At 41.3% G+C, this 26,952-nt stretch overlaps 1 protein-coding gene across 5 annotated transcripts in view; it reads right to left on the bottom strand.

Annotated features, from left to right (window-relative positions):
• Positions 1–26,952, bottom strand: part of robo3 (roundabout, axon guidance receptor, homolog 3 (Drosophila)) — a 189,635-nt gene that overhangs the window by 38,781 nt on the left and 123,902 nt on the right. For 3 of the 5 annotated variants that reach the window (XM_029276509.2, XM_029276508.2, XM_065962836.1), the window contains exons 3-8: positions 17,626–17,783; positions 16,578–16,698; positions 14,239–14,377; positions 12,362–12,489; positions 10,073–10,084; positions 640–764 (exon numbers count right to left, since the gene is read on the bottom strand). In XM_029276509.2, coding sequence (XP_029132342.2) covers positions 640–764; positions 10,073–10,084; positions 12,362–12,489; positions 14,239–14,377; positions 16,578–16,698; positions 17,626–17,783 — 683 coding nt within the window. The remainder of the gene's footprint in view (positions 1–639; positions 765–10,072; positions 10,085–12,361; positions 12,490–14,238; positions 14,378–16,577; positions 16,699–17,625; positions 17,784–26,952) is intronic. The other 2 variants (XM_065962837.1, XM_065962835.1) reach the window with 1 other exon arrangement.

Here is a 26,952-nt window from a genome sequence, read left to right as displayed (position 1 = left end):
TTTATGATGGGCGTTTACACCTTTCATTAGCAATGTGTCTCAATGAAGTAACTGAGATCAATAAGTCACTTCTCTGCCAAACATGCCTTTGAAAAGATTAATGCATAGTGGGTACACCCAGTTGGATGCAGCAGTGCTCTTCCAGTTAAGGGGGTGGTTCCTTAATGCTGCCAAGGACACATGAGCGTTTACACCTCCAAACCAGTCTGGATCAATCTGGACTGCCAGACCCTCTCCGTGTGTGTTCTGAGCTGTCAGATCTCAAGCAGTCCTCAGGACACTTTGGGGTGTGTTCAGACAGTAAGGCTACCCACTGGTTGTCAGACTCAGATCACCAAAGACAGACATCAACTCAAGTTGTAAAAACCTCTATTTGTAACCCTACCTCATTCCCCATTACTTCACTATTCTAACTGTATCTTTGTGACAGTACAGAGAGTTTCTGTGACCAGTGGGAGCCCCCCTTAACCACCAGCCCCACCTGCCACTCACTTTCCAAAAGAAACAGCGACTGTCAGACACAAATTGACCATGAAACTGTGATGGATGCCTCGGAGGGCAGAGATGACTGTCATCCTCTGTGCAGTGGGAGATCAGAGCTGACTTTAAAACATGTCACAGGGGGGCTCTCTCTCTTACCTGGCTGCCTTCTCTCTGCCAGAAGACGGCGGGCGGGGGGTTTCCTTTGGTTCCACAGAGGAAGGTCACGGTGCGACCTGGAGCTGTGATCTGGTCTCTCGGCCGAACTACGATCTGAGGGGGTACTGTGACACAGAGAGGAGAGGGAGACATGGTTATCAGAGCCCAATAGAAATGAAATGTGTGTGTGTGTTGAGTGGTCTTCATACAGTGAGTGTGTGGTGGCTGTGGTGATGAGTGCAGTAATCCGTAACAGACCACCAGTGATGACAACAGGACATAAGTGACATCTCTCTCTCTCACTCAGCCTCATCCTATCTCGTTATCTCGCTTTCTCACACACCTACACACATTCACACACATATACACACAAAACCTTATCTACACATACATTTAGGTAAATTGAAAAAAAAAAAACCTATTTATAGCACTACTACCCCTTAAAAACATACAGTTTGTTTGAATCAACGGACTATGAGTCGATCAGAGTTTGTCTGACATCCTCAAACTCTTCCAATGAAGAAAACTTGAAAGAGATAATTTCACCATAAAGTGGCGGCGTGAATCAACTTTTTTTCATTAACATAGTTTGATTATTTCAAATACATAAATCCCCCAGCTGCTATTCAGCTGCTTCTTGCTTTTGTCATTTGCTTAACCACCTTCAATTACTCAATCGAGGTTTAAAACCAATTACTGTTGATTTCCTGTAGAATAGAAAGTAGTAACACAGAGAGTCTAGACATACAAGACTTCCTGCTGTCTTTAATTAATCATGCTTCTTTCTTAAGAAAATTATATGGAGCAATCAGTGTGGTCTCGGTGCATGTAGTTAAATGGCTCCATGCTCTTTTCACCAGTATGAAACTGTGAATACATCAAATGAAGAATTGATCTAAAGTATCATCTGCCATTCTCTAATGTCATGGCTAACCTCCTGAACACTCCCAGTAACCAAAACTTCTGGAAGGCTGTCTAATTGTTTGATTATTATGATTGTTTTTTTTTTTTTACAAATTCATGGCATTAACTCTTATTTCAGTATATGCCTGAAATGCCTTTTTTCAGCTGCTGTCTCTTTAAGGCCCCTATCTTTCTTCTGATTGGCCAGCTCTCTGGAAGCCTTGCAGGACAGAACGCTGCAGCGCTGCCAGTGGAGGGCGCAGCTCTTCAGCGCAGGGAGAACACTCTATGAATCCAATGAAAACGGCTTCACTGGCCTATGCAGAGCGCGCCCCATATATGGAGGCTGTGGTCTTTCAAGCGGGCGGCCCGGGTTCAAATCCGACCTGTGGCTCCTTTCCCGCATGTCATTCCCTACTCTCTTTCTCCCTGACTTCTGACTCTATCCACTGCCCTGTCTCTCCACTAAAGGCAAAAAAAGCCTAAAAATAAATCTTAAAAAAAATAAAATTCCCGGTTTCATAACGGGGAACGATCCTGAGCCGTTTAGAACACTCTTCAGACTTATCCTAGGATAACTACAGCATACGTTTACCTCATGACCTGAAACTTTGCCCATGAGTTTTTCAAATGAGGATCCGCTTCAACTTTTAAGGTTTTCATAACTTTTTATTAGACATAAACATTCAGAGCACATATAGACTGCTTTCAGAACTACAGTGTTATGTGGACTGCATTTAAATCTGCTGCAGCAGAAAACACAAATGTGTCTCCCTTAAGGGAAACACTGTGCACATTAATGCACGAGGAACACAAGTATTCAGACTGAGCGAGGGTTTCTATTGGTTTAATCCCTGGTTGGCTCTTCAGAGCACTGTTTCTGCCAGGATGGGAGCCTTGAAAAAGACTGCTCTTGACCTTGAATCATTTGGCTTTGAATGATAAAACCTGCTATAGATGGTTATTGATTAAGCTATAGGCCATGATAATCAATCTCCTGTGTTTAGTGCTGAACCCTCAGGAAGCTGCATTCAGGGTTTGCGGGTCACCTTTCTGATCCCGGGCACCTGGGCTAATCACAAGTCTTTGAACTGAGATTGAAGGAAGGAGGGATGTGTTTGTGACTCTACACACATACACACAAACACACACACTCCTTTGATTTCTATTGATTCTGTAGCAGGTGACAGGCCTCCCCCCACCACAGAGGGGGGTCTGAATGCATAATGACGCCCTCCACCAGCAGCCCTAATTGATTTCTCATCTTCCCACCTGATCTCTAGCTCCTCTTTCATTCTCCGTCTCAATTAGCAGCGAGACAAACAGACAGAGAGAGAAAGAAAGACGAGAGGAGAACCTTCCTAAAGAATGGAAACAGGAAAGCCCTGCAGAGAGAGCGACTGAAAGAGTCACAGTGGAAGAACAAAGAGATGAGTTACTATCCATGTGTTCTTTAATGCCAATTCAATTTGCACGAAGAAATCTGAATCTGGAAAGCAAATATTCTCTCTGCTCTGCTCTGAACGTGTACAACACACATTGATATACATTACAGGCTGTGGGTGTTTGTGTAAGGGTGCCCTTCTTGCTGTATGCATGCAATGATTTGCCTTTTTTCAAATTTGCTAGATTACTGACTAATGTAGAAATATAACAACAGAAACAACAATGATGGAAGGATGTTCCCTTTTTAAGTCTTGGTTCTTTTCTTTTCAGATCATCTGTAACTGAGTTCAAACACAACATAACTCTGCCCTAAATTCGACCTCACCCATTGGCAGTTTGAGAAAAGTTTGCTGACACAAATTAAATCAGAGGAGGCAGTTTCTCTTTCTTTGTGTTGAGAGTGTAAGAAATGGATTCAGTGTTTTAACGAGGGGAAGGAAAGATAGAAGACTTGAGCTGCTCACATATTCTCATCTGAAAAAATCCTCTAACAATCAGCTCTGAACATTGGATTCTGCAGCCAGCCTCAAGTGGACACTCAAGGAACTGCAGTTTTTTTGCACTTTTGCTTTGGCTTCATTTCTCAGCACCAGAGGTTGCAGCCTGGTCTTGTCCTTTCACACATGTACACAGCCGGAGGTTTCCGTATGAGGCAGGCTGGGGGTTTCTTAAGGAGCAGGAGACGGAGGACTCTTCCATTAAGGATGCTTTTTTTTTTTTATCATCAGCAGAAAAACACGACTAAAAAAAAATGAACAGGAGACTTGGGCGAGTAGAAAAAGAACAAAGCTGTGTGTCGGTGTGAATCACATCAACACACCCACTCACTCGCTGTGATTGGTTTCAGACTATTAACTGGTTTGTTTACATATTGGCTCAATCAGACTTCATTCAAGGAGGGCTGAAGCAGTTAAACACTGTTTAAAGTCTAGGCTTTCTGATTTGGACTTTTTCCATTTTTCACCTGCAGCTCCTCCAAGTTATGTCAGAACATTTGAAGGTGTGCATATTTTGTCTGTGAAAGGGGGCTTAAGATAAACCGAGAGAAGTTTGTCAGGGAAACAGGTCTGCAGATGAAGGAGTAGAACGGAAATTCTCTCTGATGTGAAATGTCTGCGCGCGAGGTCTGGATTTAGAATCCCTGTCTAACCAAATCTGTAGGCCTCCTCTTTGGGAGTTGCTTGCTGTTATCGCTCACCTGAGATGAGCGTGCACACTGAATTTCATGCCTTTCATACACATTTTATCCCCCCCGCCTTGGGGATTTACGCTTCCTTTTGCTGTCCTAATGTCTGCTTCCATCTCGAGGCCTCCTCACACAGCAGGGGGGGGGGGGGGGGGCTCTCAATATGTCAGCCTCAGGAGAAATCACAGCTAAGGAGGCTGTGTGTGAACTGGACAGGGATCATGTCCATATTGACCCCTACTGACCCTAAAGGTCAAAGCCACACAAAAAAAAAAGCTCCTGCAAGGTTAGGATGTCACAAACAGAGTGGCTTCTACTTCCTAGATAACTCCAGCGCTTCATGATGAAACTGATGCAAGGCCTGAAATATCAAAGAAATGCGGTGTAATAGACCCCCGGCTTATGTAATGCATCTCCGGTGCCTGTGCACATTCAGCTGTGACAAACACACCGCAGAGAAGACACATCATCAGAACAAGGTGCCAAAGCAGGAAAATTGACAAAAAAAACTTGTCAACACCTGAACATTTCCCCGTCGAGCCTGTAACAACGACATCACTCTGACCCAAATACGACGACGCTCGGAATATTCAGGCTATTAAAATGCCGTTTTTGGGCGCGCTACACAGCCCGTCTGGAGAATAACAATGTTTGATTTGAGGAGGCAAGTCGGCACATTGCCTCAGGCTGTAATAAATAATTAGCAATAATGGGTGCACTCGGCGCGACACTGAGCTTTAGATTTAGGGCAGGGAGGAACATTAGCATCCTCACATGGGACGGAAACAAGAGCAGCTCAAGTATGAGAAAAATCAGTGAACAATGCATGTCGCATCGTACAGCCGTTTTAATATTCTGAGCTGCCACTTGGCGCAAAGGTATATGCGCTTTTTGAAGTGCAGTTAAATCTTTAGCAATCACAGTAGCACCTTAAATTTCCCTGTTTTATAAAGTCTATAACCAGGTTCTGCAGAAATGACGGCACATAAACTGATAACTGCAGGGAGGTGACAGCAAGGTAAATTGGGAAACGTCTAAATAAAGAATGAAACTCTTGAGACAGGAATTCAAAGGAGCCTGGAGACTTCTTTTTATACGCTGGATATTGGCGGTTGCTGCAGAACACATAACAAGGCTAACATGCCAAGAGGGAGGCAGAAATAGTCGAGGACTGCGAGGGAAAATTTCCACAGGGTTCACGATAAGAACTGTCAGACTCAAGGAGCAAAGTCTGCTCTGAGTGAGAAGTGCCTGAAACTCTTAGAATGTCTTTCTGAGTGATGATGGGGATCAAATGTTCTCATGCAAAGTTAAGTCACAAGGTCAGTCCTTCATGTCTGAATTGGTCCAGTAGGTAAAGGCTTCAACGGTGAGGTTAAAAGAATTACTTAATGCAATCAAAGGAAGCATGATCTCTGTTCCTCCATAGGGCTCTATGGCAGATAGGCAAATTGTGGTCCAATGTAAACTAGCTTGCATTAGCTTGTTGTCTGCAGTGGGTCAGGCAGAGAAAGCTTTGCTATGCTTTTTTAGAGATCATCTTTTCAAACGGTTATCGGCATACGAAGGTGGAATCTGTCTGCACAGAACACGATTAGTTTTATTAGAATCATACTGCTTCTGTTTGAGGAGGTCAGAGCTGCATTGATCACTTGTGTTAGAGCAAGCTTTGGTTTGAAACAGGAAAAGGGTCCATATGGAGAGAAACACTAGAGGAGTTCATTGGTGAATATTAAATCCTGGGACCAATCGTCTATCACCTGAGAATCAATCAGCTCTATAAAAAGATATGAGGGAACAGGTAGATATGAATCCAGATTAAGATGTCGTTTTCCAGTCTGATTGTAAACGCCCATTAGACAGAAGAGGAAGTCTTGGACGGATATCATATGTACTAGTTATCTGAATGCACTTGAAGCTCCAAGATATTGGACGTTTCTCAAAGAGGAAAGATTTTCATCAGACTTTAGTTAATGGATATCAAGATTGGGAAAGACAAATGAGTTTCAATTGTGATGCTATTTTGTGCCAAAACTCATCTTCGATTCCTTGCCCCATTTAAAAAAATAAAAAATACTAGGATATTTGTCTTGTCCCAGCCCAGGATGGAATCTGTTTTCATAATGAAAAGTAATTTGGCCAGATTATGAATCATCCTTTCATGCAAATGTATGAATCACTTCGGGGTTTAATAAAAATAAATTGGACCACCCCAAAGTACATCGTTAGCAATAAAGAAAGACCAAAACCATTTTAAGCACCGGGCTGTAAACATGTGATTTCTGCTGTCAAAATGGACATTTTTAATATGGGTGTTGATGGGACTTCCAGTCTTTTGCACTTTTGCACTGGCTTCAGTTTTCAAGAATGGAGGTTGCTGCTTGGTTTCAAAGCTAATGCAAGAAGTAGTGCGCCCCCTACGTGCAAGGATGGAAAGATAGGTGTTGTAATGGGGGTGGTGCACGTTTTTTAGTAGTCTGATGAAGAGTTGTATATTTCATCTGGTAGCAGGAAAATGGAGATCTGGACAAAATTTTCAGAACACCGATCCCTGGATAAGTTGTGGACTTTTAACTTCCTCTCCCCTGACTTAAAGCAAACCATGTTGCCAGATGTTAGTAACGCAGGTCATCTATGGTTCAGCAGTCGTCCCATATCCACTTTATACTTCTGTTTCTGATCCGAGCTTGAATTGGGAGGGAACTCGATCAGTCCAAGACGCTCATAAACACTAACTAAAGTAGACTACTGTCTCTACTGTCTCAGCCCCTCACCACATGCTGTGCTCCCTGTTCCTCTGCTGCTGTATGCAAACAGCATGTTTTTCAGTCACACACCCAAAGTAGACAAAGTGCTTAAAAAGCAAAGCATCTTACATCCTCCACTCCCCCATCTGCACTTGACAAGTGATTTGCTCCAACATACTGAAGCTATCACACACGGGGGGGGGGGGGGGGGACACAAATACACACACACCCACACACGCACTCCTGGCAGGGGGTCCTGAGGGGCCTCGATCTGACAGGCAGCTGTCACAGTCCCACGCTGATGCAGACAGCGAGTTTCACAAACATTCACTCGAGTAAACACACTCTCATGCTGCTGCAGTCTGGTATCCCCACCTCTCTTTCTCAAACTTTCTTTTAGTCACCGTTTGCTTCTTAAGGACGATTGATGATGGTTTCCTGTGCATTATTTTTCACAGCTGGATCATAACTTATCCATGCCTTTATTTAATTTGGAGATGGGACCCCTCTGCCCAGGACTCACTCCTACTTATCCAACATCCTTTTTCTGAATTGGCAGAGATTTAAATAGACGGGGGGGAGATAAGTAATAAGAGGCATTCTTTCTTTGCCTTTACGATATTGAAGAAGCCTCAGGCGGGGACAAAGAAGTCAGTCCCTGCTGAAGGGGAAATGTAACAGCATAAAATCAGAAGGACGGTCATCCTGTCTCCTCTCTGCAGATACACTACAACTACACAGCCTACAGCAGTGACCCCCACAACCCCCCCCTACCCCCCAACCCCCACTGGGAGAGCTCTCGCTTGCCCCAGATTATTCACTGGACTTTGCATGTCTGATGTTAAAGTCCACACTACTATTTTAAACAAAAAGGTTTAAAAAGAAAAAGCTCTACAGACACTTTTGTCTGTATTGTTGCTCTGTATCTTTGCTTATGTTTTGCTATTTGTATATATTTTGTCTGTTTTATTTATTTTTATTTTCATTTTTTTTGTCTTTGTTTATTTGTTCTCGCTTTAGTTGTCATGTTGATATATTCTTGTTTCATTTTGTTCACCTTATCCCCAATACAAATAAAAAAGAAAAGAAAAACAAAAGAAAAAGCTCTGAAGAAGAGTTTTTGTCAACACGCTATAATAACCATCATTAATAAACCGTAAATTGATACTTAATTTCCTCCAGTTAAAAGTTGTTTTTTGTTAACATTGTATACTAAGGATAATTTATGTTATAATTTATGTTATTTAGACGTTACTTTGTGTCCAATGTAATCATTAATTAATAACTCACAAGTTGTAACATAGATAGACAATAGTGATCACATTCTGATATACATAAGGTGACTTTTTTTTCTCTGAACTTTTTAACAATATGACATTTAAAATATTGTATTAAATATCTGAATGAGATCATGGTCATGGTGTGATGACTCTTTTGACTTTGAGTTTCGGTGATTTCTGAGCCCAAGATCTATAGTCCTCAGTTTTATGTTAAATGATAACTGGACTGGGGCGCTGCGTGGTGGCACAGTGGTTAGAGCGCAGCGCCCCATGTGTGGAGGCTGCGGTCCTCCAGGCAGGCAGCCCGGGTTCGAATCCGACCTGTGGCTCCTTTCCCGCATGTCATTCCCTACTCTCTCCCTCCCTGATTTCAGACTCTGTCTACTGTCCTATCTCTCTAATAAAAGGCACAAAATGCCCCAAAATAAATCTTTAAAAAAGAAAAAAAAAGGTAAATGGACTTGAGCTTGTATATTTCTTTTCTAGTCTTCTGACTACTCAAAGCTCTTTTACACTGCAGGTCACACCTACACATTCACACACTGATAGCAGAGGTTCCAATGTAAAGTGACCATCAGTGTTAGCTAATCCCATTCATACACATGTATACACCTCTGGTGAAGCATCAGGATGGTTAAGGGACATGTGGCTGAGGGAGCTGGGGATCGAACCCCCGACCTTCAGGTTGAGAGACGACGACTCACTCTACCCACTGAGCCACAGCCTCTCCACCTGTGCACTTGTCAACAACATATACACACAAATACTACACACTCTCCAAGCACACACTGCTTTTAAAAATCATTTTTCACGTCTTACCTAAACTGTTCCTGAAACCATCACTTACACTCTCTTCTCTTCTGCCTTTTTTTCATTTCTGTTGTTGTGACATTTGAAAAAGACAGAGTCTAAAAAAACTCATGAGAAATTGCAACTCTTTTTCCCTAAATTACATGTTTGTCTTCCTCGAGTGTGGATGAAAGCTCACACACTGTAGCTCACTGTGTCTACTTGTTTTGATTTGGTAATTCTCACTTCCACCACAAACACAAGAAGAAGCACTTAAAGTAGCTGACAGACGTTTGCCTGTTTCCCCCTGCTGAAGTGAAGAGGAAACCCTGTTAATTAACTATTAATATACAAGTACAGAGGCTCAGATTTAGCAGAGATTAAGTAGTCAGAGCATGCTTGATTTATGTTTGACTGCAGCACACATTCATTTTACAGTGTTTAGGATGTTTAGGGTTTTATCGCCTGTAGTTCTTTCTCATTACATGTTTTATGCATTCAGGAGTGTTTGTCCCCCTGTTATTGATGGGAGCTTTTTCTTTGCAGTAATGAAGCTCGGCCTCGGTGTGCTGAAGCACGACCGGAAAATCAAAAGCTTCCTTTTCCCAGTGACTCCAGAGGTACTTAAATCCTAATTGATTATTCTCTGTTCCTAACTGAAGAAAAAAAAACATTTTATTGTTTTGTTTTTTTTGCCTCCAACATGGCGATCTTGAAGCCAGGAAGTGTCTGACTCACCTCCCCAATACCGAAACACTGAACCCTCACAGAGTTCAATGATGTCAGGTGTCTTTAAAAATGAGAAATTGGAAACACTATCACGTCACCACACGTTGACTGGAAACATGATATGACATTAAATACAGTAATCGAGAAAAAAGTGAATCTCCAGTATGTAGCTGTGCGTCTTACATTACAGGGTTTATTGTAGCAAACTATCAAAAGTCAGAAAAGATGTCACACACACACACACACACACACACACACACTCACTCACACACACACACACACACACACACACACACACACACACACACTCACTCTTACATGCATGCAAAAATGGGATGAAATGGGATACTTACTGGATGGGCCGACTGTGATGGAGTGATGCGGAGGGGAATGGAAAAGAAGAGAGGACAAATAAACAATGAATGAAGATGAGATGACGCGGGCATGATGATATTGGATGAAACATTTTGAACGAAGATGAAGAGACACTTTGGATCCTCTGAACCACTCAGGTCTGTTTTAAATTAACTAGAAGTCAATTTCAGTTCAATTTCAGTTTGCTGTTTAAATGGAGTGATCCCAAAGGAAGGCAGAGGAGTATCGATGAACTGAACGCTGACATGCAGGTGAATGTAAGAGGTTGTGTTCTGATTGATCTGTGGTTTTGTATGATACAGTTTGTGTGTGTGCGTGTGTGTGTGTGTGTGTGTGTGTGAAGGTTTCCTATTATCTGTAATACAGCAGCTGCATACGCCTATCAATCTCCATTTGACGTCACGCATACCGCTGGGAATGACTGCTTCATTTTGCCGCAACAAGTGAAGAGCATGAATGCATGTGTGAGTGGGTATGTGTGAGTGTTTTCTGTTGTATCAGCCTCTGTGTATTTGTCATCGTTAGCGTGTGCATGGTTACAGAGAGCGAGCGAGCAAGCACATGTGTGTTGACAGATGTCAGAAGTGTCAGACTGGAGGGCCCGCTCACAAAATCAACTTTTCCAAAGTCAAACTCTAAATATTCCCTTTTATCATCACAAATGACAGATTTCAAAGCTTTTTGATCTTCTCTCTCTCTCTCTCTCTCTCTCTCTCTCTCTCTCTCTCTCTCTCTCTCTCTCTCTCTCTCTCTCCCCAAAGGAATGACGAGCCGAGGCTTGAAAGCAACTTAAAATCCATTTTTCACTTTTCCGCTTACAGTTTCAGTGAACAGCTTCAGTGTCTGCCATTCTATTTACTTTCTATTTTACTTTCTATTTTACTTCTTATGGAAAAATATCTCCCTGCATACAACTTCTGGACAATGATGATAACATTGAAATTTTTCTTTTAAAAGAAACAAATAGCTCAAATTATCTGCAAAGCCACAATATTAAATGAATCAAAGGAAAGACATGAGAGCAAACTGGTGAGTGAGACGTGTTGTGATGCATCGCAGCTAAAGTGTCCCATCTGTGCCAATCATTTACTCATGTATTCAGTGTTAAATGTTATGCAGAACTGCCTCTACTGTAGTTGGAATTAGAAAATAATTAATTTTCCTAACTTTCTTCGCCAACTGGAAATTGGTGAAAATACTGGTTCACTGTGGCACCTTTTTGATGTTCACATTATTCACACAAAGGGCCTGAGTCACAAAAGGATTGTGTGACTTTTGCACCTGCTAAACTTGTGCAAAACTCTCAAAAGAAAAGGTCTAATTCATAAAACACACACAAAGGGTTAAACGCTACCCTCACTGTGCTGCAGAGCAAACTCTGTCTCTGTGCTCCTGTTCTGTTTGCAAATATTTAAACGATCGAGCTATGCTTTCATTTGGGGGGCAAATAGCCCCTCTAAGCAACTCATAGTCATTGCAAAAATGGCCTAATTCACAAACACTGCTGCAGTTAGAGCAGAAAAATGACTTGTCTTCTGAGAGTTAGCGATAACAACGCCGCATTATTTATAAGGGAAGTGATGCACAACTAGTCTATGGCCGTTAGCAGCTCCACACTTCATCCTCATGTGTGGAGACAATCTGGATTCTCGCTTGTTCCATCCAAGGAGGAAGCTTTGTTTCAAACTGTGAAACTCATATCGCATTTTTTTTTTGAGTCTGGCCTCTTAGTAAGCTCCAAAAAGACATTGAGCTACATCAACATGACGGTGCAGCTCCGTGCAGAGTCTCTCCACGGTCTGTTGCAAAACAAAAGTAAAGTGCATGGATCTGGACAACTTTATGGGCGTGTTTGTGCTTGAATATCATTTGGACAATATGCTTAGTGAATTAGATCTTGAGAAGGAGCAGATAGTGAGAGAAAATGATGCTCAGTTTTGATGCTATTTATGGCAGCAATCCGTTCATAGTAAATTCACCACTTCATACTTTAATAATTATTCTGTAAGAAGGCTTTTATTTGTTATTTATGTTATGAGTAAATCATTTTAATGACCGTGTGCAACAAGCTGGTCCTGTCAGAATCTGTAGCTAGTTTTTGAAGTACCTGAACGCAACACTGTATTTGGCATTTTACTTGAAATTTTAATGCATGGGGTCTGCCTCCTGTGTGTGTGTGTGTGTGTGTGTGTGTGTGTGTGTGTGTGTGTGTGTGTGTGTGTGTGTGTGTGTGTGTAGTGAGTGAGTCAGAGTAGCCTGTGTCTTACCATGCACTTGCAGGGTCCCCGACGCCTCGGCTTTGCCCACGCTGTTCTCTGACACGCAGGTGTAAGTGCCCTCATCTTCACCTCTCACCTGGGTCAGACGCAGGCTGTTGTCACTGCGGATCTCAAATCTGAGAAGACATCAAGACACACACACAAAAAACACTTTTAACATGGTATCATGTGTGACTAAAAACAGCACAGTCATCTGTAAAAGACCCTGAACGTGGAGCTAGGAGTGTGTTTTTTATTGCTAACTAAAAGTTGATATAACAGAGGTGACACTATGAAGTTGTCGATTGACTGGTTAATCTCAAATTGGTGTCAACATCTAAACAAGTGTGATTTGACAATAATGTGCTTATTAAGGAAGTGTTTATGTTTTGGGGAAAAGCTGCTCATATTCTGCACAAGAAGAGAAATGCTCGAGGAGACAGAAACAGGAACATAAGATCAGTGTGGATCTGAATCCAGCTGACAACAAGGGAGCATTTTTCCTGATTTCCCTGGGGGTGTCATTAAAAGTTTCATCCAATCCAATCACAAAGTGTTAGAAGGGGAGTGGGAGAAAGTCATTGTTTTTTTTCTCACAGCAGCACAGATTTAGCCCGCAATAGCTTCATCACTGTAGTCAGATATTCTAACTGTCAGCTGAGGAAGTGCACAAACAATCTGAAAAAAGTCAAGTAACACATTTGACAGCTGTTTATTGTTTTATTTGTTTCCTTCTAACAGGAATGTCCCCCAAAAATACAAAATCTATTCTATCATTGAGCTGCATAAGTAAAGCTTTAAAGGTCACATATCCTCCTCCTCTTCAAAAAGTTTAAACAAGTCTCAGAGGTCCCATAAAACGTGTGTGAAGTTTCTTGTTCTAAATCCACTCTGATTCTGTATTTTATCATGTCTATAAACCCCTCTATTTCAGCCCTGATCAGAACAGGCTGTTTCTGTGTCTGTACCTTTAAATATGTAAATGAGCTGTGTCTGACCACGCCCCCTCTCTTGAAGGGCTTGGGTGTACTCGGTGCTTTCTCGCGCCATGTCCTATTATTTACGGTGAGAAGGCAGACTCAGAGGGCAGAACAAACACCTAGCTGAGGGAGTGTCACCCACCTGGGGGAGGGGCTACTGCCCTTTGTGATGTCACAAGGGGAAAATCTTCAAACAGCCTGCCTAAGCACTCATTTTCAAAAGAACTGTAGCGGATAAAAGATGGAGAGGATGGACGTTTCTCATAATTGGGGGGTCTAAAGACAGACTAGAGACTCATACTAGTGTTAGAAAAAACATTGTAAAGTATATTTTGCGTACTATGTGACCACTATGTGAAGTTCTTAAACAAAGAATAAAATAACACAAGAAGAAATGACATCAGACAATGAATAACTTCCGCAACAGGACATTTGCACCAAAACGTTGCCTATTATTCACATAACGTCTGTATGTCCATCTTAATAACACAACCTGCCGTACCATAGCTGGCATAAATCTGGCTCCTGAAATAACTGTGTTGTCACTTAACAGCATGTATTATATGAGAAGAAGATAACTGATTTGTTGTTGTACATGACAAAAGCAATTATTATGTCTCCACAGGAGATGTTTATTTCTGTCAATTTTTCCATTAATTCAAAACAGTGGGAACATGTCCACTTTCAGAACATGTTCATGTCAGTAGCTCTTTCTCATCTCTCTTGACTGAGTGTTTATTAAAACCTTGTTGGATGAGGTAAAGATGCAGAAAATTGGGTTGCTTGTTATCAGAAATGTAGTTTATATTGCTAAGTAAAAAAGTAACTATTGCACAAAGCACATGTTTTGTTGGTATACTTGGCGGATCTTCCACACAGCACATGGGTGTGGTTTTTCTGTCCTACCTGCCACGGGGCAGCTCTCCCTCATCTCTCCGCCAGCGGACAGTCGGAGTTGGGTCCCCGTGCACCTCACAAAAGAAGTCCACCGTGTCGTCTGCTAACACCACCTGGTTCACCGGCTGTTTGATGAAGACCGGCCTCTCTGGAATCAGACAGGAAGCAGAGAGGGTTCAAATGCTTGTCAGAATCAGAATCAGGTTTTATTGCCAAGTACATTTACACATACAAGGAATTTGACTTGGTGTATTGGTGCTAAACAATTAACAGGGAAATAAAGCAGAACTAGCAACAACTTAAATAATACAGTATAAGAAGCTATTACAATATATAAAATAGATTTGTGATGCTACTTCATCACAAATCAGCAGCAAAATGTAAGACGGCTCTTCATGATCAAGGAGAGTGCAGTTGGTTGGGATATCCTGGGACAAATAATTCAATCTAATGACTAACTTTTTTTTATTTTTTATCTCCAATAATGTTTGTAAATCTTGAAATAATGATGCAGGGAGTTTGGGAATAATGAGTGAAAAGAGGCAAAGAAGGGAGTAATGGAGCAGAAGAGGAGCGAGAGGTGAAGGGTTGGAGGGGTAAAGCATGCTGTGGAAGACTTTGCAGAAAAGATGTGTTGCACCAGAGCTCAGTTTGAGTCTTTATATTTAATCAGAGCCTCTACCAAGACAAGAAAAAATAGTGCACAATCAACACCTAAAAATCACACTCAGAAACTGATGCTGCATTTTTTTAACGACATATTATTAGAATTAGAAGATTAAAATTTAAAATAGCACCAGGAGTATTCAAGGAGGTTGTGAGGAGGTTGTGAGGAGGTTGTGTTGGAGGATGTGAAATAAGACTAAGAATAACTAAAGAAAAGGAAGCTTTGCATCATACTGATGTGCTTATACGCCTAATATAGATGAGTAAGTCATACGTATTGTAGAATCAATACACCAGGGACATATGTGCAGGGAGATAAATATGCATTGTAAGCTCTTATTAATATCATGATCTTTTTTTTGTTGTTGTTGATAACCGGGGAAATGAGTGCAGATGTGCACTGGCTATTATCTTGGAAATTTCACAGACGGTAGCGATATCAATTTTAATAGAAAGTGTCAGGCCATGCATTCTCAGGAGCCCATGCATTGATAAATTAGCTGTTAGACTGCTAGGTTAAGGTTTACTGTTGCAGCACAAACTGCAGAGGGAGGGAGCAGCTTCTGCAATACGGTGAGGGTCTGAAACCAAAATATCAATTTAAAAATAAAAATCTGTTTCCTGGGATCAATACACACTTTGAGAGTGTTTATAGAGCTGCTCTGCTGGGAGGGGGAAAAAAACAAAGAGTCACGGAGAAGGAAGGAGCAGAGAGGTCAGAGAGCAAAGCAAAGAAAGGTCATCTGAAAGGAAACATTGGTCTTCTGCTACAGCATGAGCAGAGGAGAGAACGTGCAGCACAAGAGAATATAGACAGGCAGGAATCAGAGGATACTAACAACCACAGCAGATCTCTAATCAAGGTAACTCACTCCTCATGATTAGTTAAAGGGAATGCTGTTTTTTTTAACCAGAGCTGAGAGGGAAATGTTGACCCAGTAGATCGTTTCAGCTTGCAGACATAGAGGGGCTGTAATGGCTGCACCGCGACCTTTCAGGGTACATGGATGTGATCAATGTACTCCCACTAAAAGAGCTCGCTCAAGCCTCTGACAGGATAACACAACATTACAGAATGGGTGCTTAAACAAAGGGATCTTCATGTGTTAAGGTCAGATCTTTATAACTAGATACAGCTGTTAGCTAATGTTGTACATCTCTGTCTTCAAAGCAACCAGAGTCCATGTAATAAAAACATGAAACTCTCATGCAGGACATGGATTGTGCTGCTAAGATTTGTTTTTTTATTGTTTTAGGACTTTGGGGATTTAAAGGTTTAGCTCAAAAAACAAATTCGCCGATTTTAGACAAATAACTCTTATATATAATAACTTTTCTTTTTTCCTTCAAGGTAAAAAAAATTGTTTGACAAAAAAATGCTGGAAAGAAATACAAAAACAAAGGTAGTCAACACAGCAGGAGCTTCTCTAAATTGCATTAAATGAAGTGTTTTGGGGTTTTTTTTGGAGAGAGAGAGAGAGAGGGGGGGGGGGGGGGGGCCATGGGGGAAAAGTGCCACAGGTCGGATTCCAACCCTGGCCGCCCGCTCTCAAGGACGTACTAACCGCTAGGCCAATAGTGCCCCGCATTTAATGAAGTTAATCACAACATGTGATGTTGGGGGCCCTACAGTACCTTCATGTTGATTGTGATTGAATGAAATGCAGTAAAATCTGACTCACCAAACACCACCAGTTCAGCGGGATCACTGTCTTTCTCTCCCACCATGTTGGTTCCAACACACACATACATGCCAGCATCACTTTTCCTGGTGTTTGAGATCATCAACTTGCCTCCTCGCATCTGAAAATGATGGGAAGAGGGGAGAGGAGAGGAGAGGAGAGGAGAGGAAATGAATGAAATTGGTAAGGAGAGGAGGATGATGGTGAGAAAGATAAGGAGGAGGAGTGGAGCAAAGGTGGGGTTGAAGGAAAAAGAAGACAAATGGACAACGTTTAGAAACAGGATATTGAAGCATGTTAGACGAGAGAAAGGACACTCTGTCATTTTGGTGTGTCACAATAGATGGATTCTCTGCTACAGTAGTTCTTACACTGTTTGACAATGGGTCTAGCTCCAGGCCAATCGCCATAGAAACATCTTCCACTGTTGAGTTTGTAATGAGAAGCTGCATTGATTGATTCTGGCAACTGTGTGAACATACCGTGATATTCTTAACTTGTTATTTGGTGCATTGTTTTAATTTGCTCTAACACGATTAGTCCACATTGCTTTAAAATGTTAAGTGTATTAGAACCAGGCTGCATGCTCGTTCTGCATTTTGATTGATTGATTTATTGACTGATTGATTCAGGAATTCAATTATACAAATCAGTTCTGTTCAATAGCAAGCTTTGTCAATGCTGATGGAACTGAACGATTTTTAATCTGAGGCTCCTCATCAATAATCAAAACCCCAAAGTAGTGATTTGTGAGAGGAAGTTGAAAAAGATTAAGGTCACTTGAGAAATCAAACAAATGTGTTCAAAACAACCATTCAAAACCTCTAAGGGTTGCAAACATCTCACTTATTTACACAGCAGAAAAAAGCACTCAAATGAAAAACATAACGGTTTTCACCTCTGAATAAGGGGGGAACCGCTCAGTGAACACATTTTTTCTGCTTCAAATCACTTTTTTAAAAAACATTGTGATACCTTTGAGATAAGCATGGCATTTCCAAGTATACAGAAACAATCCATATCCATAAAAGAAGTATAGTCAACTTACAGTGATCCTCTCATCTCGGTCATTGACCCGGATGTTGTTTCTCTTCCAGGAGATGGTGGGCTCAGGGTGGCCTCTCGGGGGGATACACTCCATGACGGCCGGCTCGCCTGCTGCTACCACCACGTCACTGGGTGTCTGACGGAAATCGTCTCTCAGAACTGGGAAGAGAAGGAAAGCATAGAGGCATGGTTAGATTACTGGTAAACTTCTATGCAGATGATACTGTTTTTTACTGTTTTTGATTGAACCTTTTTCTTTTAATTATCCAACCAGGCACATGTAAAATACACCTGTCAGCCCTCACCGTTAAGCTGCTATGGGTCTGATGCAATAGTATTGGCATACATGCTTTTACAATATGCTCACACAACATATAATGTGAAACAAACTATGCTTGGGGGGGGATTTAGAAATAGTTTTATCACGCAGTTTCTCCAGCAGAGCATCACAGATTATTAGCGATACAGAAACTGTTTGAAATCTTCAAGTTATGTGTTTACACAGAAGGTAGATGATTACGGTTACATACAGCTCCAGAACAAAAAAACATCTCTTCAAATTCTCCTTTAACCTGTATCTCGACATGCATGGAAGCCATTCTGCTCCATTGCCTGATGAATTTTAAACCCCGGCACACCTCTTTCTCCTTAATGAGGTATTGATTAGGCGGTCATCCGACAAGTCATTGAACAAATCTGAGCAGCACAAAGTTTTGCGCAGAGTGTCTTAGCATCACCCAACAGAAATGTGAAAGACTGATGGAGAACACGCCAAGTCATGTGGACTTTGTAGTTATTCCACCAAAAAATTGGTTTCTAAACTCTTCCCAAGTTAAAACATTAGTCTTCTGTTGTTAAAAAAATGTTTTTTTGTTGTCTGAATAACACTGCTTCTTTTTTTCTTTCAATGCGTGTTGCAATTAAAATGCCTAAATATTAATTAACATTTCTTTTGAAATTGAGAAAAATGTTGTAAACTAAAAAACAGAAAAATTATACAAATAATAGAAAGAAGACTCAGCTATGCCTTGTTTTGCAGTGGTTTCTTACATTTTTTTCCTGGATGTGTAGTCCTATTGGTGCACAATCATTACAAAGCCAGGCTGAGTTGAATAACACAAAGCAGAGCAGAGACTTCGCTTTGGTTACTGCATTACTGTAAATACAACACGGTGTGCGAATGTTTCCCTCTGGACTTCATTGGCTCTCTGTCATGTGTGCAGCATCACAGCACATCAATAATGAAGGCTCTTGTGGCTGACTGACACACACACACACACACACACACACACACACACACACACACACACACACACACACACACACACACACACACACACACACACACACACACACACACACACACACACACACACACACACACACACACACACACACACACACACACACACACACAGTAAATGAATTATTCAATCTGACTCACGCACCGTTGGATCATGTGCATAAATACACGTGGAAATGTTGACAAAACAAGTCAAGACTCAAACAAGTACATCAACAAAATCAACTGCAGAGAGCCTCTTTGAATACCAAATAAAGAAAATAACTACCTCTCTCTTTCTGTCTCCCTGGAGCCCATTCATAAAACATTACTCTCAGAGTCAGCCTGCCTATTTTCCTCCAAAAAATCCATCCCCCTGTAGAGGACATATTGTGGCCGTTACCTGAAGGCATCAGGCATTTCTCTCTCCTCTAATTCCCCTGAGCTCTGTGACCTCTCAGATTACGGGTTTTGGAGGAGGCTTTTGTAGTCTTGGATGGAGAGCTGACAGGGCCAGTCCACCAGGAAGAGGCCAAAGCCATGCAGGACGTGAAAAAAATTTGCCTCAAGTCAAGCAGCAGCTCTTTCAAAAAAGCACCAGGCGAGTTATCATATTTCTACCCCTCAAGTACTCCACTGAGTCATCTTTGAAGCTAAGGCTATGGATATGAGATTTTGGACATCAAGGAGCTGCTGGATGATTAATTAATGCGAGAGGATCGTTTAAATTATGGCAACCTCATTGATGATATCTATAAGTTATAACAGTCTTAATGACATTCCACTCATCATGCCCTGACTCAGATCTCTGCTCAATGTGCTGAGATCTGCAGGGAGACCTCCACAAAGACGAGCAGAGAGAAGCTTCATCCCAAACAGTGCACGTCATGTTATAGAGAGTGGTGTCCTAATTTGTACTCTTCACAGACTTTTGAACACCACGACCAAAAAAGCTGTCGTTTATATAAACTGTCACACTGTGCATATTGAGGCATGTCATGGAGAGAGTTATTAAACTGCTGTCTTATAATCTTGTATGTATTTGTATGAATAGCTTGTATGTAATTGTTGTCTTGCAGAATGAGACAAACTAATGGAGGACGGGAATACCAAGCAATTCCTCAAGTTAAGCATCTTCTATTTCAATCAAATGTAACAGGTAAGGTTGTCCAAATGTTGATTCTAGGATGGTTTTTGATGCCGTATGTTTCAAAACAATATGATCTCCATAATTTGAAAGACCAAAATGTATAAAGTGTCAGAGCTGTCAAAGTGTTAAACAAAGAATGCTGCTGACGAATGAGAGCACAGCCTAAACTGCACAAATACACTGAAACGTTGCCAATGTTTTTTGTTTTTTTTTGCATTTTAGACATTGTGCAGCAGTTTCCCTACAATATTTGGTAATTAATACAGTAAATTACCCAATATCTGGTGCCTGGGAATTGTATTTTTATTGCAAAGGTATCAAAATGGTTATCAACATTGTTTGATTTTGACTAGAATCGTATCAAAGTTCAAATATAAGGTATTGTGACAACCCTAGTTTTACTTATGGGAAATGTAGAACAGAAGTCCTTTCTACATGAGCATGATGTACTTTAAGGTGATTAACAGTAGTTGTTGTTGGGGTTGGTGAGCAGTGGCGCGATGGTCCTATCTCTCCAAGGCACAAAAAGCCCCCAAAAAATCTTAAAAACAATAGTTGTTGTTATTGGTGATGTAGTAATACTCTGAGTCTTTCCAACCCCATTCAAGACTGACCAATATCCCAATAACTCCCAGCACAACCAAAAGTATTTACCATATCTGATTTATCTTTTTGAAGCGTAACACAGAAAAGTGTTTTGTTTACTAGAATTCTATGTAATCTGTGAGTGTATTTAATGTTTTCCACTAATAGTATATATCGCAGCAGGTGTAATTGTTTGTCAGTAAACATCTCCCTCGAGTGTTTTGTCCTTGGTATCAATCAATGCTTATAGATCATTGGATCAGTGTATTCTATGAATGCATGTAAATCTTTATCCATTGGGCTGGTCTGCATGTTGTGTTGCATGAGCGATAAACAGCACCAATGTCACCGCCTGGCAGGGGAGGGTCACTGCCTCATCTGATTAATGACACACCTCCACATCATGACAGCAGCGACAGGCCAACAAAGCCCTGGGACATTACCATTATCATCATCACCATATATATCCATGTGTCCGTCCATCCATCCCTCCCTGTGAACTCACTTACACTCAGGCTTTTTTTTTATGCCTCTTTATCTGTAATACCTGAGGTTTGTGTGAGAAATGCTTTGTATCTCAATGTCAGACTGTTCACTTGGAAAGCTCATTTTTCTTGCTGTCAAGATAGCGTGGCGTCCTCTCTGAATGAGGGCGAGCATTTGGAGATAAATCAGCCCCGTTTTGTTTGTAATCAAGGTCACAGGAGACGGGCGCTTCAGTGTTAGAGGATAAAAGGAGGGTTTTTTTTTTTTCATTTCCTCATTAGCTAACGGAGCCTGTGTGGCCTTTTCACTGATAAAATACAAATCAAGACATTCATTGTTACCTCCTGAACAACTTTGTTGCTTTCTTTTTCTCTCTCTCTCTCTCCGTCTCTGAGAGGAATCAAAATTGCCACTTATGGCTTCAGCAACACCCATATCCCGCTGGCCAATTACTTAGCCACGGAGCATTTGGGGTACTCCAAATCCCATTGGTCCCTCCAATCCGGGGACGTTATGCCAGACCGCACCTCTGACCTTATCCATACCTGCTGCTGACATTTCTCCCAATCACTATTCAAGGCTGATTACAGAACCCCGACTAAATTGTTCAAGAACCTGTCCCGTCACGCAAAGCGAGGAGGGAAGTCAGACAGATTGTTGCACCCCGGCTCTGAATTACCATGCCACGGGGTTAAAGGAGCACCGTGATGACCTGTCACACAGCACTCTCAGATCATGGCTCCAGGGGCCCCTGATCTCTCCCAGTCTGTCTCTGCAGATCTGAGCGGAAAAGAGGGTATCTAGAAGTTTATTAGGCACTGGCAATTACCCACAAGGCCCTTTGGGGCCCATATTAAGTGGGCGCACTTTGACCTTTTCTTAAAACCCCTTCAACAAAGCCAGAGTAATCCCCACCACTGGGCCTGAACGCTGGGCTTTAATCAGAGCACAGACACACAGTAACACACACAAGAGATATAAGTGCATATATCTGAAATGTAGAAGTCTGGTTGGAATTAAACTCTAAAAAGTAAGCACTTGATATCTACTTTTCACCATCTCTGATACTTGAGACTAGAGATGAAGGGTACTGAAATATGTACAATACCACAATACCCATTTTTTCTAACACTACATTTGGTTACGCCCTTTTTCTTCACATATCTAAAAAGGCAAAGTCAGTTGTGGTAAATTCTGCGGCAAACAGTCATTGGATTAACTCGATATTCAAAGAGTCATCTCATTGGCCAGTCGTTTTAGCAGAAAATACCATTTTGGGGTTGACGTCGATATTTGATTTTAAAGCCTCCATCATCCTTTAACGATGACTCGCTAATTAAATAATGTATCAATAAACAGCAAATTCCTCATCTGTCACAAAATGACTATTATATGTTTTCTGGTTATATCATCTTACATGTGACATCTTAGACTTTTGGTTGCAGATGTTCTAATGTTCCTCACCTTGAACTTTTAGACCCACACTGAATGAAGGGCTTTGATCAGAGCACTGACACAGGGTGAGAGATCAGAGCGTGTCTGACATGTCTGTTTGGAATGAAACCATGAGAAGTGGCTTTAAGATTTCTTGTGGAAGCTGTTAAGATCCTCAGTCAAGCATCACTGTTTGTTCCTCTAAGGCTGCTATATTCATTACCTCTTACATTTTACCATGTTAGCTTCTTAAATGTATTTTGCCTTTTTTTGCCTTGCTGAAACTAATCGACCTTCAGGGACAAATAAAGTTGAAGTTGAAGTTAATATCCAGATTTTACCAACTCATATAAAAAATAACTAGAAGCAAACAATATGAAATATTTACAAATTTAGATGTGTCTAACCCGATGGCTACACCTTTTTACTGAGGTAACTTAAACAGAAATAGACAGTCATGGTTAATGTTGAGGCACACAGTTGCTGAATGTACAGGTTTGAAATATTATAGAGATATGAAATGGTCTTCTTGTTGATATGTTATGATTAAATCTGCTTAAATCTACTTTTGGGATTCATGCAAATATTATAATTTAAAAGCTGAAACTGCTGACATGACAATACATATCCCTTACAGTTATTTGTCAGCCTAAAGATTGAACATTTTCAGGGTCTTTAATGTTTTTATTTGAGGATTTTATGCTTTTTTCACATTGCTTTTTTCCCAACACCAGTTTTTCCTTCACATTAGAAATCTTTTCAGACTTTTGTTGAATGATACAAAACGATGCATCATGAGAGACCTTTCTTTGTCTTGATCACATCATTTGCATGACGTTAATCAAAATAAGATCATTGGGTTTTCCGTTGCAGCGTGTGATTCAGATTTCTGTCAGCCTGTATCTTACCACAATGGCAAACACATTAGTCACCCTAACAACAACAAATGACTCCCATCTGCATGTAGCGTTAATCGGCGCGTGATGCTCAGTACACTGATGGATGTGCGAATTGCAAATTACATGAATCATTACAGAAATTAGAAAATCTCTGCAGAATCTAATCTATTCTGTGCATGTATGGCAGTCATATTCATCTGGGACCCTCGAAGACTTTCTGTGATTTACCACAAGTGTAAAGAATCAGGACCCTGCTGTATCTCAGGGCGTCATTTGAGCATTTAATTGGACATAAAAAAACACCTTTGGGGAGAGCTCGGGCTCACTTTTAATTAAATGGCTTTATCGCTGTTGTTAATGTTCCAAAGACTGCATGTGTGTGTGTGTGTGTGTGTGTGTGTGTGTGTGTGTGTGTGTGTGTGTGTGTGTGTGTGTGTGTGTGTGTGTGTGTGTGTGTGTGTGTGTGTGTGTGTGTGTGTGTGTGTGTGTGTGTGTGTCAGCACCCCCTTTAGAATAAATATTCAGATGGCAGAGAGAGAGATGACGGATTGGTCCCTCTGCTGTCAGAGCAAACAGAGGGATAGAAGGAGGACAAATCATGGAAAGCATCCTCAGGTTCACACTCTTTTGTCGGGGACTGAGCTGGTCGTCTGTTCATGCTATCAGCTGACATCTCGCCCTGACATGCAGCAATACGCTCTGGTGTGACCCCTGGACAGAGCATGAGATGTGGACATAGCCTCTGGGTTTAAAAAGGGAAGCGGACGTTGATGCAGCTTTGAAACTGCATTCTTGTTAATGGCCAGCAGGGGGATGGTTTTACTAGTGAGTAGTGTGAAAGCAGATGACAAAATGAGACAATAACTTCTTAGTGGATTTTTCCGCTCAGTTAACATTTTCCTGATACGTTTATTTTCCCAAGCGCTAGTTTTAAGTTGCATTTAAAACGGCATAATGCTGATTTTATTCATTTTGGTCCCATTAAGAGGGAAAAAACGCTGTGTGTTCGAAAAATATGCTACAACAGCGAACTAGAAAAAAATGTCTTAAGTGTTCAATTGTAATAAAAGACACTCTTAGGAGTCTGCTGCTCATTTTATATGTAGGTACATTTTATTAACAGCTGTTTTTTTTGTTACTAGTCATTATTAGCATTATTAGCATTAGCCCAACGTAAACCCCACTAAGAATAAAGGGAATACCTGATGCATTGTGCAAACAGAGCAAACACTCCCAGCTGATGGTTTAGTGTTTTATAATGTCAAGATCTCCAAACACTTTTTTTCTCTTTCCCAATTATGGCTACTTTTGGCTCTAAATTTCTAACCTCAAGGCTTTAAAACATTCTAAAATATGGGTGACATTATGGTGGCTATATACATTTACACACATGCAAAAAACACAACCAGTCTTTATTTGTATAGCGCTCATTCATAAAATATAAAAATCAAGACACTTTACAAAAAGAGCAGGTCTTGACCAAAATCTTTACTATTTACAAAGACCCAAAAAGAATCCACCATGAACACAGAACTGAGTACAGTGGAAAGGTTTAAAGCCCCTTTAACAGGCAGACGACTCGAGCAGAACTAGACTCCAGTTGAACAGCCATCTGTTGAGACTGTTGGGCTAACAGAAAGAAAGATGTTTTTCCTGATACATATATCTTTCTTATCCTTTCATCAACCCTGATTAGATGTAGACGTGAACATAATTTCTCCTCTCTCTATATGTGTAGCCTGTTCTCCAGTGAAATATTAGTCCAGGCCTTTGGGACCCACTGCTGGGACCTCCATCAGGAGCCACCCTCCATCAGCCACTCTCATTATCCAGAGTGGACCCCCTCAGATCACTATCAACCGCCATGACTCTGCTCGCACAGGATATTGGTGTGTGTTTCAGTGGTGAGTGGTGGGTCTGCAGAGGATGGAGGGGAGGTGGGAATCTCACAGTTGGAGACAGATGTCGGCGCTGCCTCTGAGCACCCATCGCCTCCCAACCTCACCCAATGCAAACACAGACGTTGGGCAGATACGCAGCACAGCAGCTGTAGCAGCAAATAAAGCAACACACTGTCTGCATTCAATATATGACTAGCTCAGTCCAATATATATGCTAGCTCAAGATTGTACCAACCCCCGCCTCCAAACACACTCACAAAGTCAAGAAGTCCTTACATTTTCTTAATCAACATTTTCCAACTGCTGACCTAAAGTGCCCCTCCTCTAAAAAATGACTTGCTTCAAAAAAGTAATTCCATTTATCTTCAAGGTGCTGCTGTCATTTGGCTCTTTGGCCTGAGAGTATTTTATGGCTCTGGGTAAATGACATAACATGGTTTAGCTCTCTGGAAATGCTTATATAGCCGACAGCGAAATGGACCCGGCGCTAAAGCTGAATGAATGGGACTCACAGCAGCGACAAGGCATTTCAATTACTCCTTCCATGAGTCCAGAGGGGTCACCTTCTTTTTCCTCCCAAGCGTTACCGCCTGCCCTACACTTCACACACACACACACACACACACACACACACACACACACACACACACACACACACACACACACACACACACACACACACACACACACACACACACACACACACACACACACACACACACACACACACACACACACACACACACACACACACACACACACACACACACACCCTGTTCATCAACGGCTGATGCATTTTACTCTCAAATCTACTCCCTCTATTATTTTCCTTTGTCCCTTAGCGGGTCAGCTGCAGGAGCCATTTAGGCCACCATCGCTGCTGCTGCTTAGTCCCCCTAAGCTGAGTCCATTTAGCAGCCGCAACAGCTGACCCCCTACCCCACCCACCATCTTTTCCCAGAGACCCCCACCCATGTCACAAGTAACCTGGGCTGATAGCTAGAAAAGCAGCTGGTCCAACGAGCCATGATGGAAAGAGCATGAAATATGTTTTCCATGCATAGCTGCAAATAATTTGACCATTATAAGTAAAGATCCATAAAAAAAGGGGCGATGCTTATATATAAGGGCTATTTTTTTATACAGATCCAAAAAATGTTGCAACCATATGTATTTTGGGATATTCACTCTTTAATCATTATCGTATTTGTCCAAAAAACTGCATATTAGTTAGTTGTTTTTTTAAACTTGAGCATTTGCCCAATAACTCAGCAGTGCAAATCATTAGCATGTGAAAGCCTCAGGTTTTTTTTTTTTTTTTTTGGGGGGGGGTTCACAGCAAACCTCGTGAAAACCAATTATTAACTACTGGCCTTGGATAACACTGAAATGTAATCCCCAAGTCACTGTGATGCATTACAGGCAGACCATAAGCCTGTTATTAGCAAAGATAAACCTGTTTTTACATAATAATCAAATGACAAACCAAGGAAAATTACATTCCATTTAATATTGATGTCATCCTCTGGTATTGTTTATGAGGCTTGATTAAATAATAAAATGTTTTGTCTCTGTTGCTTCATGAATCAAG

The sequence above is a fragment of the Labrus bergylta genome, chromosome 14 (genome assembly GCF_963930695.1).
Source record: "Labrus bergylta chromosome 14, fLabBer1.1, whole genome shotgun sequence".
NCBI lineage: Eukaryota > Metazoa > Chordata > Actinopteri > Labriformes > Labridae > Labrus > Labrus bergylta.
Note: the sequence above shows the minus strand (reverse complement) of the source record. Positions and strands in the feature narration are given on the sequence as shown.